At 37.6% G+C, this 15,900-nt stretch overlaps 1 protein-coding gene across 1 annotated transcript in view; it reads right to left on the bottom strand.

The window, feature by feature from the left end:
- Positions 1–15,900, bottom strand: part of DYNC2H1 (dynein cytoplasmic 2 heavy chain 1) — a 298,686-nt gene that overhangs the window by 252,216 nt on the left and 30,570 nt on the right. The window contains exons 14-20 of the mRNA XM_030887685.2: positions 11,318–11,470; positions 10,570–10,668; positions 9,352–9,491; positions 9,041–9,269; positions 7,841–7,968; positions 3,467–3,582; positions 1,683–1,810 (exon numbers count right to left, since the gene is read on the bottom strand). Of these exons, the coding sequence (XP_030743545.1) occupies positions 1,683–1,810; positions 3,467–3,582; positions 7,841–7,968; positions 9,041–9,269; positions 9,352–9,491; positions 10,570–10,668; positions 11,318–11,470 (993 nt within the window). The remainder of the gene's footprint in view (positions 1–1,682; positions 1,811–3,466; positions 3,583–7,840; positions 7,969–9,040; positions 9,270–9,351; positions 9,492–10,569; positions 10,669–11,317; positions 11,471–15,900) is intronic.

Raw genomic sequence — 15,900 nt, 5'->3', positions numbered from 1 at the left:
CACACACATGCATATTCCATGAGAACTGAGTTTGTCCACAGCTATAACCCAATGCCCAAAGAATTGCCTAGAATATATCAGTTGAACAAATAAATGCCTCTATGGTTTCACTGAGTATCACAGCAACAATGCCTTTCCTTCACTACTTAATTCCTTCTACTGGACAAGGAATTAGTAACTAAGTGTACTCACTGAGCCCCTAACATGAAAGGGTACAATTACTTCTACCATGAAAGTGCATTATTTCTATCACCTTAAGCCCTCTTTATAACTTTTATTCTATTATATAGAGAGCAGAGTTAAAAGTTTGTAAGCATAAATTATCCAGATATTCTTTTTTACTGTTATTAATCATTTTATTGGGGGGCTCTTACTAATCTTTCAAAAATCCATAATTCAATTTTATTAAGCACACTTGCACAAAATTGCCATCATCATTTCCAAAACATTTTCTTTCTACTTGAGCCCTTAGTATCAGCTCTTCTTTCTCCCCCTCCCTCTCCCACCCTCCAACCCTCATGAATCCTTGATCAATTAAATATTTTTATTGTTGGTTCTTATCTTACACCTAGAATAAGGTGACAAGACGTCCCGCTTTTGGCAGGACAGTCCCGATTTTTAACAATTTTTCCCGCATCCCGCGGCATTTTTTTAAAATCCCGATTTTTGGAAAGAATGCACGACAAGCTAGAGTATACATATGGTTTTCGGCTGCCATGTGGCTATTTCGCCAGGATAAAATGGTGCCCCGCTTTACCAATGTTAAAATCTGGCCACCTCAACCTAGAATATTCTTTTAACTTCAAATTATTTATTGCAGAGAAGTTTTTTTAAAACTTGAAAACTGTATTAGTAAGAAAACGAGCATGTATGCTGTGCTGAAGATTTTTATTTTTATACATCAGTAACGCACATGTTCTTTCCTTGAAGAGAACAAAGAAATGTTCTACAAGAATTTCATTGGATATGACTGAATTATGGAATGCAATGATATATGTATTAACTCCCAATTTTAAAAAAGCAGGCGAAAAAAGAATGTCATTGGGAAACTTTGTCCCATTCACCACCCTACAACCCTGACCTTGCTCCTGCAGACGTAGTTTTGTTCCCCAAACTCAGCAGCATTTCAATGGAACATAATTAAGCCCCTTAAGGATGCCAAATCCACTGTTGGTATAAATCAATTCTTGATATGGTATAAATAAATTCTTCGGGGAAAAGTTGACAGACAGAACTCTTGACTTCAGATGAAAGTAGAGGATAAACTTCACAAGGCTTCACATTTTTATATTTCTGTTTAATCATAGTTTCCTTGGCTTTGCAGGAATGCTTTTTCTACTTGCCCTAATTAATTCATTCCTAACTAATTTTCAACTTCTATTTTCACAACCTAAAATTATAACACTAAAGGATTACCACCATGTAGATTATTTAAATTAGTCTTATTTCACCATATCACAAACTAGACTGTAAATACTTCTGAAGACAATAATAAGCATTGTTGTTATTGTTTCATTACATCACCGCAATATTAATAATTCAATCATGAACTGAACAGTTGGGTCAGAGCATAGGGACTCTTTCTAATGTTGACATCATTTATTATTTCTAAGTAATCATATAATTGAAATATCTGCAACATAGTACAATAATAATAACATCTTTGTTTTAGTGATTCTCACCTTTGGCTTCCTTTCTTGTAGTTTACTATATTGCAAATTTGCATCACCTATTTCTTCCACAGACTGGGGCATAATTGTTAAGACTTCCATGGCCTCAGTAACAAATGTATCAATTTCATGTAAATTACCTGAATGGGGAACATTGAACGATAACAAATGTATTAAAAAATAACAAAATAATTACAACCCCAAAATGTTCAACCACATCATTTGCAAACTGAATCACACTGGAAGTAATCACCACATAAGCCAACCCCACTGCCAGTCAATGCCTACTCTCACTGAGCTGACAGAGCAGAGAATGGCTCCTTCAAATTTCCGAGGCCGCAGGCGCAGACAGCCTCATCCTGCCCCTGTGGAGGGGGCAGTGGGTTTGAGGCACCTAGCTTTTAGTTTGTACTCCAACTCACAGACAGCATCACCAGGGCTCCGTAACTACTATACTAAACATAGAAAAGCATATATTATCATTTGTTTTCTTGTAACAAAATCTTAAACTACGGAATGAGTTTGTTTCTTTTTATTGTAGATACTGTTTGTTTTTTTTAATCGGTTTATTAGGGGCTCATACAACTCTTACCACAATCCATACATACATCAATTGTGTAAAGCACATTTGGACATTCATTGCCCTCCTCATTCTCAAACCATTTGCTCTCCACACAAGCCCCTAGCATCAAGTCCTCTTTTTCCCCTCCCTCCCCGTTTCCCCCTCCCTCATGACCCCTTGATAATTTATAAATTATTATTTTGTCATATCTTGCCCTGTCCGACATCTCCCTTCACCCACTTTTTGTTGTTTACCCAGGTAGGAGGTCACATGTAGATCCTTGTAATCGGTTCCTCCTTTCCAACCCACCCTCCCAGTATCGCCACTCACACCACTGGTCCTGAAGGGATCATCCGGCCTGGATTCCCTGTGTTTCCAGTTCCTATCTGTACCAGTGTGCATCCTCTGGTCTAGCCAGATTTGTAAGGTAGAACTGGGATCATGATAGTGGGGGGCGGAGGAAGCATTTAGGAACTAGAGGAAAGTTGTATGTTTCATCATTGCTACATCGCACCCTGACTGGCTCGTCTCCTCCCCGAGACCCCTCTGCAAGGGGATGTCCAGTGGCCTACTAATAGGCTTTGGGTCTCCACTCCGCACTCCCCGGCTCATTCACTATGACATGATTTCTTGTTCTGATGATGCCTGATACATGATCCCTTCAACACTTCGTGACAGCACAGGCTGGTGTGCTTCTTCCATGTGGGCTTTTTTGCTTCTGAGAATGAGTTTTTAAAGAGTTTTTACCTACCAAAGCTTACTAGGTAAACTTTGCAATTAAACATTTTAAAGAAATCAAAAATAACTTGTTAAAGTAAATTTTATTAAAATTCAAGAGTACTTTCCTTAGTTTTTAATAAACTAAAAAGAAATTCCGTTTATGTGCTAAAAAAAGGAACAGAGTGGAATTTTAGAAAATGACATTATCCTTCAATGAAATAAGAGGAAATGCATAATATCGGAATTATCTACCTTTCTCGGTAACAGAGTCTCAAGTGAAATTAGCACAGACTGCAAATAAAAAAGATGCCTTCAATTTTTAGATCTCTCAGAGATGAACACAGAATTTCTTATCTTGTTGAAATTCTCACTTTAAGCAAATTTTAAATCACAACACTTACAAGTTCAGTTTGACTTTTTTTAATCATCATTAAGGTTTCTATTCTAAAAGGATCAAAGCACATGTAACCAGCTTATAAAATTAGGGAAAAATAAAAGAAAAAAATGTCTTTACCCTGGATGGATTTTTTCAAAGAAACAACAAGCAGGTCAAATAACTTCTGGATAAGATCATCAATCACAGTCTTCACGGGATTGCAATTGATATTTAAACAATCCACCTTGACAACACTGAAAAATGGCAATGGGCAGATTTTAAGGTTTAAAAAAAAACGAATTAAAGAAAAAATGGTTTAGTATAACATTAGAGAGATTTCAAGTAAGACAATTTGTAATCAGTCAAAATTATTATTGTGTTTTTTAAGCACATGTACGTTCATTAAGCAAAATGGTTTTACGTGTACTATTCTGAAGTTTTTCACTGAACAATTCTTTCCTAATATTACAATTTTGAATGCTGCAGTATACAAGTACCCTAAATCATTTGGCCTACTACCACTTTTCAGAAAAAAAACTACTTAGTGGCACCTGGTAATTAAGAACTTTTATACTCTAGCCTGCAGTTCAGGACAAAGTGCAGGTATTTGCTTTTGCAGACCCCTGGATCACTCCAGCGCTCCTCAAGGGGGCAGTATCATGCACTCTAGGAAACACTCGTGAATCATTTTTTAAGGCACTATGTCATATAGTACTTAGGCATGAACATGAATACATCTAAATATTTACATGTGTTACTTGTCACAACATATAATTTACTTATCTAAATACTTATGAAGTAAGCTTTATGCTGGAGCCTAAACATAAACAATAACAATAAAGTTGGGGCGGGGGGTGAAAAAGTAAATATAGATCATTAAAGTAATCAAATAATTATCTCATTTGTTCTTATTTTTGCTCTTATTGCTAGGTTCAGTTCATAGCACCCTACGTAAGACAGAACAAAACACTGCCCAGGCCTGTGTCACCTACACGAGTGTTACATTTCAGCCTAGCGCTGGGGCCGGTTTTCCTTTTTCACTGTCCTTCTGTTTGACTGAGCATGAAGTCCTTTTCCGTGGTCTGGTCTCTCCTGATGCTCAAAGCATGTGAGACGATGTCTCCCCATCTTAACGTTTAAGGAACATGCCAGCTGTACTTCTTCCAAGATAACATGTTTGTTATTTGGTAGTCCATGGTACTTCCAACATCCTTCGACAGCACCACAATCCACATACATCAATTCTTCTTCAGCCTTCTACCTTCAATGTCTCACTTTATTTTTTTCTAATCATTTTATTGGGGGCTCGTACAACTCATCACTTTAACATGCACACGAGGCCAATGAAAAATGCCATGGCTTGGGTCAGGCACACCTTACTTCTCAGTGACATCCTTGCTCTTCACTACTTTAAAGTGAGCAGCAGATTTATCAAAGGCAAGAAACCATTTTATTTCTTGGCTGTTACTTCCATCAGCATTGACTGTGGATCCAAGCAAGCTGAAATCCTTGACAACGTCCATCTATTTGTCACGATGTAACTTATCAGTCTACTTAGTTGGTCTTTTACCCTATTGGCAGGGTAGAACTTCCCCAGTGAGTTTCTGAGACTGTGACTCTTATGGGAATAGAAAGCCCTGGCTTTCTCCCTCAGAGTAGCTGGTGGTTTCAAACTATGGACCTTTGCAGTTTACTTTGCTGAAAATGGAACAATCAAGAGGAATGGCATTGCGTTCACTGTCAAAAGGACATTTCAAGATCTATTTTTAAATACAACTCTGTCTGTGATAGGATAATATAGATCTGCATTCAAGGGAATCCAATCAATAAAACTATTTTCAAATTTATGTGAAACTCAAAAGTTAGTGATGAAGAAACTTGAGTCCTACCAACAACTACAACTGGAAATTGATCAAACATGCAATCCAGATGCATTGATAATTATTGGCAATTGGAATGCAAAAACTGGAAACAAAAAGTAAGGAATAGTTGTTAGAAAATATGGCCTGAGAAAGAGAAACAAAACCAGAGATCACATGATAGAATTTTGCAAGACCAATGACTTCTTCGTTGCAAATACTTTTCAACAACACAAACAGTAACTATATGCATGGACCTATCCAGGTGGAATTCCCAGAAATCCAATTGACTAAATATCTGGGAAGAGATGATAGAGAAGCAGTTTAAAACCAGGGCAAAGGTTGAATGTGGAATAGACTATCAATTGCTCATATGTAAGTTCAAGTTGAAGAGGAAGAAAATTAAAACAAGTCGATGAGTCCCAAAATATGACCTTGATTCTCTAACAACTGAATTTTAAGAATATCTCAAGAAGAGACTTGACTCATTGAATATTAATGATAAAAGACCTGATGAGCTCAGAGATGATGTCAAGAACATCATACAAGAAGGCAAAATGTCATTAAAAAGACAGGAAATAGTTTTAAAAAAATCAGCATGGATGTCAGAAAAGACTCTGAAACGTGCCCTTGATCAGAGCATAGCTAAGGCAAATGGAAGAAATGATGACATCAAAGAGCTGAAAAGAAAGTTTCAAAGAGAATCTCCAGAAGACAAAGTCAAGAATTACAATGAAATCTACAAAGACCTAGAATTAGAAAATCAAAAAGGAGAACACACTCAAGATATCTTAAACTGAAAGAACTGAAAAGAAATTCAAGCCTTGGTTACAATCTTGAAACATCCTATGGGCAGGACACGTCCAAAGCTGAGAGGAAAAGACAGTGTGACCATACCAAAAAGAACTAGTTGATATTCAACCATTAAAGAGATTGAAAGGTAAGCAAGAACCAACAACACTAAGGAAGAAGTAAAAGTTGTACTAAAAGCCTTAGCCAAAAACAGGAATTGATGGCGCTATCAATTGAAATGTTTCAAGAAGCTGAGGAAGCCCTGGAAACACTCACTCTCCTTGCCAGGAAATCAGAAGATGGCTACTTGTCCAACTAACGAGAAGAGCTCTGTATTTGTGACCATTCCAGAAAAAGGTGACCCAAGAGAATGCTAAAATTATAGAATAGTGTCATTGACGTCACATGCAAATAAAATCTTGTTTAAGATCATCCAACATGATTGCAGCACTACATTGACAGGGAGCTGTCAGAGGTTCAAGCCAGATTCAGAAGTCATGGGACAATGACATCACTGCTGATGCCAGATAGATCATGGCCAACAGCAAAGAATCCTAGAAAGATTTTTACTTGTGTTTCATATGCTAAGACATTCAAGTGTGTGGATCATAACAAACTATTGATAGCGTGAGAAGAATAATAAACTCAGAAAACTGTATTGTGCTTATGTGGAACCGTGAGAATATAACAAGGGCATACTACATAGTTTAAAATCAGGCGAAGTGTAAGACAGGGTTGTATCCTCACCATTCTTATTCAACCTATATGCTCAGCAAGTAGTCAGAGAAGCTAGATTACATAAAGAAAAAATGTGGCATCAGGATTGGAGGACGGCTGATTAACAACCTGCATTACTAAGGTGACACAACCTTGCATGCTGAAGTGAGAAGGACTTGAAGTATTTGCTCATGAAGAGCAAAGAAAGCAGCCTTCCCAATTCTATGTGAAGAAAACCCAAATCCTCATAACCGTATCAGCAGGTAACATCATGATAATGGTGAAAAGACTGAAGCTGTCAAGGATTTTGCCTTGCTTAGATCCAAAATCAATACTCATGGCAGCAGCAGTCAAGAGATCAAAATATTTCTTGTATTAAGTAAATCTACCGCATAAGATCTCTTTGGAGTAATGAAAAGCCAGAATATTACTTTGAGGACAAAGGTGCACCTGATCCAAGCCATTATATTTTCAACGGCCTCACCTGCAAGTGAAAATTGGAGACGGAATAAGGAAAACTGAAGTAGAATTTATGCATTTGAACTGTGGTGCTGGCAAAGAAAATCAAAAGTACCATGGACTTCCAAAAGGACAATCAAAATCTGTCTTGGAAGAAGTAAGGCTGCTCCTTACAGGCAAAGACGGAGAGACTGCTTCTCCCGCATGTGGGCATGTTGTCGGGAGAGAACAGTCCCTGCAGGGCATCACGCATGGTAACGCAGAGGAGCAGCGGAAAAGAGGAAGACCTTCTTCAGCAAAATGGATTGACAGAGTGCCGGCCTCGATGGGCTCGAACATAAGAACTGTGAGGATGGCGCAGGACCACAGGGTTCCTAGGAGTCCACATGGACCCCACAGCACCTGACAACAGCAAGAGCAGTGTGTTCTCTCGTATCACTGTCCGATCCTCACACCACATCCTCACATCCACCTGTCCATTCGACTGCTGTGCTTGCCAGCCAGCAAAGGCCCTAGAAGATACTTCTTTTATTCTCTGCATTGCCCAGAAGGGTTATAGTGAAGTTCCACAGGAGGGAAAAAGCTGATTTCAGTTTCAGACACTAAATAAGGACTACCTTTACGATCTATTATATATCTATCAAAAAACTATTATGATGCCTACATATACATTAAAATCCAATACCTTGGAAGTCGTTCCACTTCTTTCCCTTTTATTTTCAGAGCTTTAAAATTCTTTTCCCAATCATGTACAGTGAAGAGATGTTTTTCCACCAAGGCTTCCATATCAACTTGCCCAATTACAATCCATTCCTATTTAAAGAATAAAAATATATTATTTTTTAAAAACTTCAAAAGTTCACATTTTAAAGTTCACGATTCAATTAAGATCAACAAAAATGGGCAAATGTGAGATATTTGATTATTTCTCAATTTAAATATGTAATTATATGCACTACTTCATAGCTTAAAGACAGAACAACAACAGAGTTTAATATAGTAAATGCAGTGGCCATAAAACATTTTTAAGGAGATAGGCAAAAACCCTTTATTAAGACTCTTCTCAAATTGAATGCGCATAAAGAACAAAGACAGGGTCACATCTGTAAATCCCTGGGCCACTACATGCTGTAAATCTGAAAGCATCCAGCTTAATTCGATTCATTCTAAAATGTTTAATTCAAAAGCAATGCCAAAAGTACTGATGGCATAGTGGGTTATGCACTGGGCTGCTCACTATCAGGGTCAGCAGTTCAAAACCACCACCTGCTCTGCAGGAGAAGGATGAGAGTTTCTTCTCCCTTACAAAGTTACAGTCTCAGAAACCCACGGGCCAGTTCTTCTCGTCCTGACGGGGTCTCTCTGAGCAGGAATCGACTCTATAGCCACGAGTACAGGAAAAGAGCAAGCAAAGGCACTTACAGAACAGGACGTATCAGGCACGTGTTTCAGAATTGACAGAAATTAAACAAATGAACTTCACACTGGGAGCTAGTTGGAATAAAGCATTTAACAGAAGAAAACTGTTAACTCATCCCAAGTCCGTTATATGTGATGGCTTCCCCACAGACTGCTTTGGAATCAAATCTCTATACAGACAATATGTTTTCCTAAAAACAATTAAGGTTGACCCAACAGAACCATAGGTTCCAAACTGATGCAATTAAAAGACAAAACTAGTTTCTCAACTTTCTTAAGGTTGTCAAAGACTAAAAATATTTCGTTTTATTTCTCATCAATGGCATAAATCTAGGCTATACGAAAATCTTCAACTCTGGTTTGCCATAATTTTTATTTTATACCATATTAAAAAAAACTATTGATCTGCATAAAGTCAATTCAATCCCTCAGTGAAATATTAAAACAGGGCTGAAATTTTCTGTACCTTATGTTGGTGTAAAACAGCTGACAACCTTCTGAAAAGATCTTCTGCCTTGCTGAAAATAGTCAGAAATCCATTTGCATTTCTATCAATCATAATCGAAAAAATAGACTCATCTCCTGCTTCACCTACTCCCTTAAATTGATTTGGAATGCTGATGAATCTCTTCATTTCTCTATAATACTTAGCCCGGATTTCTTCAAAAGGGGGCCTGAACTGCAACCGTCCCTGTCTGAAAGTGAATAAATAGCTTTAACTACAAAGTATTAGAACAGTATAGATTGAAAATTAAATTAGGGTTGTAAAAGGCTTACTTGTAAATTAAGTCTACATTTATTTCTGGCAGATGCTCATTAAGGGCTTCCAAGCCCATCTGATATTGATGCTCGAGAGCTTTGTACAACTGATGATTCCAGTGCTGCTTCCACGCGTGCATGTCACTTGCTTGGAATCCCTATGTGTTACATTCACATTTTTAATTTAAAAGTTAGTTGGTAGAATGGAGTTTTCATTTAATGCATTCATGTCACAAACCATGGTTGCAAGCAAAAACACTCTTTAAATAAACATCTTAAACAGGAAACGCTTTACCTGTCACTTTTAGTACATGTTAATATCAAATCAAACGCGAAAATCTCTCTCTAGGTAAAGAACTTTCTAACATAAACACAAGTTTATAACTAACCCACAGAAAGATCAGTAGAATTGTTAAATCAGGTTAATGTATCACTGATTTTTATATTTGGACAGATTAAACAAAAAAAAAAAGGCAGGAATGACAACAATAATTTACTTTGTGAGCCTTGAGTCTTTTTCAAAAGTTCTTCGCATGTTTAGCTATTCTTCTTTACCATGTCATAAACAATCCATTCCAAACTTTAAAATTTTTTTAAAGTAAAAGGATAAAATTCAAAGAATAGGTTTACATACTCGCTGGCTTCCAATCCTAAATAGTCAATTCCAATATTTAACTTTTGTTGATTCTTAAACTTCTAAGAAGTTAAAAATGTATGTACGTAAGACACCTAACTTAAACAGTCAACTAAGATTCCCTTATCACCTTCTATGTAGCAAGTACAGGGCTGGCCACTTTAGCACACATCACCTCTTGTAACAAATTGTCTCTTATAACTAAAATTTAGTCAGCTCCCTCAGTAAGAAATTCTATCTAGCATTATTTCAATTGTTGTTCGTCTTCCTAAATTTAATTTTGTGCAATGACACAAGATTCTAAAATAATACTAACAATCGATAGATATTTAAGTATCTAATCAGAAAACGTAGAAACTCTAAACCGAGAGATGTGGCATCCCAAAAATGAAACAGAAGCTTATTTCCATTTTTTTTCAGGAAAAAATGTATTATGAATTTATGATCTTTCTATATAAATTAGTCAAAGAATTCTAAATTTATGAAAAATGTTGGTGATAAAGATTTAAAGATCACCTTTATGAACTTCTCATCAATTAATATATTCACATTCTGAAAAGTTGACACTTCAGATTACAAATATAAAAGAAAATATACTCCACCTGTGCTTCTACACTTGCCAAACCAGTTCTCAACTCTTGCAGTCCATCTTTCCAACGCTGCTGCTGCCGAAGCAGATCAATATTCATAAGAACTACCACCTATTAAAAATAGAACATAGCAGTGCCAATTATAGCTTAAAAAAGTTACTTGGCAACAGAGAAACCAAAAACAGTTACTTGGTAACAGATAAACCTGATAGACATTACCTTAACCAAGTAAGTAATCAGGGTTAAGTTAACCTATAATAAAACATTTATATCACATGTATGCTTGATATGATACATTGGGAAACACAAAATATCACTTCTGATATATTCCTGCCAAGTGAACAACCCAATCTTCTAATGGAAAAACAACACCTAGGTCCCAATGGAAAAATATCCAACAAAATAATTAACCAATGCTCATCAAAATATCAAGCTCATGTACGACAGGGAAAAACTTAGAGGAGGAAGGAGGAGACCACCAAGGCACAAATAAATACAAAGTGGGATTCTAGACCGAGTCCTGAGGAAGAAAAAGGACATTGGTGAAAAACGCCTATTTACTGCTTTCGATCCCTCTTTGATGCTGTGTGAGCTGTAAATATGATGGGTGCTGAGAGAAGGGCCTTATGTGAACTCTCCAAACAACTTTTGGAGCTTTTCTGTAAGTCCCATTATTTCAAAAAGAAGACTTTAAAATTATACCAATTACTTTAAAAATAAGATGATATATAGCTTATTCAACTTTTTATATAACATATACCTTTTCACAAAATGTAGTGTGCCATTTTCTCAGCTTCCTGTTTTCAGTGGCAAGTCTTTCGGCAGCACTTTGCAGCTTTTGGATGTAGCCTTCTAATTCTTTAGGATTATCCCATGTAATCTGCGACTTTCCCCCACTTCCTGCTTTGGAATTCTATAAGGTACAACAAATGGCATTGAGTATTTTTTAAGTATTTCTTTTTTCCAAGTCCAATGAGTCCTAACATTGACCTGTAATTTAAAAAGCACATAGTAAGTTTTCCATGTTATAGATGATAAGAAACTCTGACCAAGTTGAAGTCAACCCATCGCTTATACATCCTTCTCTTACAACTAAGAAATTCTGGATATAACATAACAAGAAAACATGAGAAGGTTCTAAAGCAGTGGTTCTCAACCTGTGAGTCGTAACCCCTTTGGGAGTCGAGCAACCCTTTCACAGGAGTCGCTTAAGACCTTGGGAAAACACATTATCTCCAATGGTCTTAGGAACCAAGACACCCACCGCTCCTTTATCCATCTCCACGTGGGTCTGCCCACAAGCAGATATGCTGATCTGGTGAGAAAGAAGCTATCTCAATCTTCCCACTGATGTTGGCTTTTTCCACATACTGTCGGAAAATGTAGCAATGTAGCTTCCTGTTACATTAAGACTGTTACCCATGCTACACCATGCTTCAAGACAAAATTTCATTTATTTGTAATTAGAAAAAAATATTTCACAATGTATAATCACATATTGCTTTTGTGATTAATCACTATGCTTTAATTATGTTCAATTTGTAATAATGAAAATACATCCTACATATCAGATATTTACATTATGATTCACAACAGTAGCAAAGGGACAGTTATAACAACAAAATTAATTTTATAACAACAAAAATAATGTTATGGTGGGGGTCGCCACCCCATGAGGAACTGCATTAAAGGTCACGGCACGAGAAAGGTGGAAAGCCACGGTCTAACGGTATGAAACAAAAGGCAGACAGCCTAGAAACCTCGAGATGCAGGCATGACGCCGTGGATGTCCCTGCTGCTCAAAGACATCTAGGAGGAGACCTCAGGAAAATCTCCCACCTAAAAGCACAGACAAAAAAGAACTCCAGATGGTGCCGGATTAAGAAAGCAGTGGCTAAAAAAAAAAAGCAGCACTTACTCTTCTCTTGCTAATCATCCACAGAAATATTGCCCTCTTGCAGCTTCAACAGGACTAAAGATAGATTTGGTATCTCTCACCCCCAAGCTAGTAAACACCTAGGGGTGGTGGTGTTCCATTTTCCCTACCAGAATAATGTTAGAAGACTGATCTTCCACCGCTTGTCCATCAAAAGAAGGTACAAAAATCCTCCTGCCAATAAAATGTCAACATTTAAAGGATGAACTCAGCTCCACTCCTACCCTACAGCAAGAAAGCAATGCAAATCAGTCCTCCACTCCCTCCTTGGTTTCACAGAAGACCCACGGAAACAGCGTCTACCTTACTTGAAGGCAGCAAAGCAGTGCAAGTCAATGACTTAATTTCAAGGGAAGGTGTCAGTGAGGAAAAAGCAGAAGTTGAACTTACATCCCACTTGAATGCAATGAGGCACTGGAGGCCAATAATCCACTTAAGTCAAGACTATATGTACGAGGCCCAGCATATAGTATAAGTATCAACTGAACATATATATACCTGGCCTTCAACAGAGAAACTTCTTGCTCAAATAAGATGAAATAGAATCTGGAATCTCATAACATAACATTAAATATGTTCAAGATGCATTCAAAAATCATTTATTATACCAAAAACTAAGAAAATCAAAACATGAATGAGAAAAGATAATTAAAAGGCACTAATATAAATAGAAATCAAATATGAAACTTATATGGTAAAAATGCTAAATCGGTCACCATAAAGTCAGGGTGCAGTGTAGCAATGATGATGCATACAATTTTCCTCTAGTTCCTGAATGCTTCCTCCCTACCACTATCATGATCCCAATTCTACCTTACAAATCCAGCTGGACCAGAGAATGCACACTGGTACAGATAGGAACTGGAAACATAGGGAATCCAGGGCAGATGAACCCCCTCAGGATCAGTGGTGAGAGTGGTGATACCAGGAGGGTGGAGGGAAGGTGAGGGAGAAAGGGAGAACCAATAACAAGGATCTACATTTAATCTCCTCCCTGGGAGACGGACAGCGGAGAAGTAGGTGAAGGGAGACGTCGGATGGTGTAAGATATGACAAAATAATAATTTTTAAATTATCAAGGGTTCATAGGGAAGGGGGAACGGGGAGGAAGGGAATAAAATGAGGAGCTGATACCAAGGGCTCAAGTAGAAAGCAAATGTCTTGAGAATGATGATGGCAACAAATGTACAAATGTGCTTGACACAATGGATGGAAGTATGGATTGTGATAAGAGTTGTACAAGCCCTCAGTAAATTGATTTTTTTTAGAAAAGTAAAGGGCAAAAAAAAAAAGAAATACTATGGAAATAATAAACACAAAAGTATGCAAAAAGAATACCCCTTGAGGATTCACTGGGCCTGGAAAATTCATTGTGTCGAGGGACACCAAGGAAAAGTGGCATAACAGCCCCCAAAGGCAGTGTTGGACATGCTACTTTGGTGAGTAACAAGCTGGGTCTTTAAGACTCATGAATAACAGTCTTCAAAACTGTGACTAGCCATCTCAAGTGCAGCTACTGTTCTCTCCAAGGCTGGATCCAACCATTGCGATGAAATGAAAGATTACGGAAACAACTAGTCTAAGGAACAAATATCAATCTACAGAACCCTGAGATCAAAAAAGCGAGATGGCGACTGGCCACTACTACGAACTGCTCTGACAAGAATCCAATTAGAAGGTCCTAGATACAGTGGGAGAACAACGTGAACAGAACCCAAAACCTTAAAAGAGACCAGGGTTTATTGGTCAGAATGAAACTGGTGGGACTCCAAAGACTATGGCCCTTTCAAGTCTGAAACTGACCTCCTCACATGTATACATAATCAACCATTTGAGATTAAAAGGGCAGCATTTACCCCAGGACAACGTTCAAAGTGTTAGGAAAGAAGGAAAGTGGAATGAACAATGGTAAATTGAGGGGACTGTGGTAACAGACTGAAAATTAACGAGCATCAAGGACCATGAAAAAACCACTAACAAACCACTTCTGGCATTCCAGAAGGAAGAAAAGAGAATGAGATTGAAACTGCATCCAAATAAGTAAAACTGAAAACTCAATATACTGAGTGGCCATAGGATTATAAAGAACTTCAGTGCTATCTGTGTTAGATTTTTATCCTCTCCTAGGTCTCCTGAGCCACTCTCAGGTAAGTGCTAGGCTTCCAACCACAAGCACACAGTTCAAACCTACCAGCCACTCCTCAGGAGAAAGTCAAGGTTATCTGCGCCCATCAAGCTTCAGATACCCTTTATAGTTATCAAAATGACTTACACCTCTTGTAATTTATGTTAAATATAGATATTGACTGACTTCTTTTGACTCAATTTTTCAAAATAAGGTTACTCTTTAGAAATATCAGATATTTTAGCATATTTATTAGCCAGAAAAGGCTTCCATAGACCTTCAATCAAACATCTATTATGTAAAAGAGAAAAATAAGTTTACCCATAGTAAAGTATGATCCTATTTTCAAAACACATACATGTAAATGGAGCCCTGGGGACTTAGTGGACTACACTTTGGGCTGCTAACTGTAAGGTCAGCAGTTCAAAACCACCAGCCATGGGGAAAAAAAGAGGCTTTCTATTCCTATAAAGATTTACAGTCTTGGAAACCCTCACAGGTAGTTAAACTCTCCGAAATAGTCGCTATGAGTCAGAATTGAATCTATGGCAGTGAGTTTGGGATTTTGTGGAAATATACAAAGGAAAAAATTGAAAGAATATACACAAGAATGTCAAGATTGACCATTTCTTGGTAGTATGATTTTAACGCATTAATTTCTCTTTATCTGTATTTTTTAAACTCACCATTCCAAACTTGTATTAAGCGTTAACAATAAGAAAAAAGTTTTTAATAACATCTATGCTGCCAAGAGCAAGCCATAGTAACTAAATGGGTTATACATTGAGCTTTATTCTGACTCACAGTAACTGTATAGGACAGTGCAGAACTGCCCCTGTAGTTTTCTAAGACCGCAACTCTTTATGGGAGTAGAAAGCCTCATCTTTCTTCCACAGAATGGCTGGTGGTTTCGATCTGCTTACTTTGTGGTTAGCAGCCCAACTCATTCCCCCTCACCACTAGGACTCCGTGGAAAACTAGACGGTCAGAAAAACTGAGGAAGACTCTCAGCAAACTGGACTGCAAGCATAGTCTCAAAGAGCAAGAACTGAGGGTGGCACAGGTAGTATATAATACAGTTTACTTGGTTGTATGCATGGTCACTGATTCTAAACTGATAAAGGCACCTAACCACACCAACCTAATAAGAATTATATAACAGCAAAAATATGTAAGGCTAAGAACTAGTGTGCAGGAAGGACACTGGGCCTCCACTCAAGTACTCCCTCAACGCAATACTTTCTTCTTTAAATTGGCATTCTATGATGCTCACCTTCCCTAC

The sequence above is a fragment of the Echinops telfairi genome, unplaced genomic scaffold (assembly GCF_000313985.2).
Source record: "Echinops telfairi isolate 266 unplaced genomic scaffold, ASM31398v2 ScPeMD7_7421;HRSCAF=8459, whole genome shotgun sequence".
NCBI lineage: Eukaryota > Metazoa > Chordata > Mammalia > Afrosoricida > Tenrecidae > Echinops > Echinops telfairi.
Note: the sequence above shows the minus strand (reverse complement) of the source record. Positions and strands in the feature narration are given on the sequence as shown.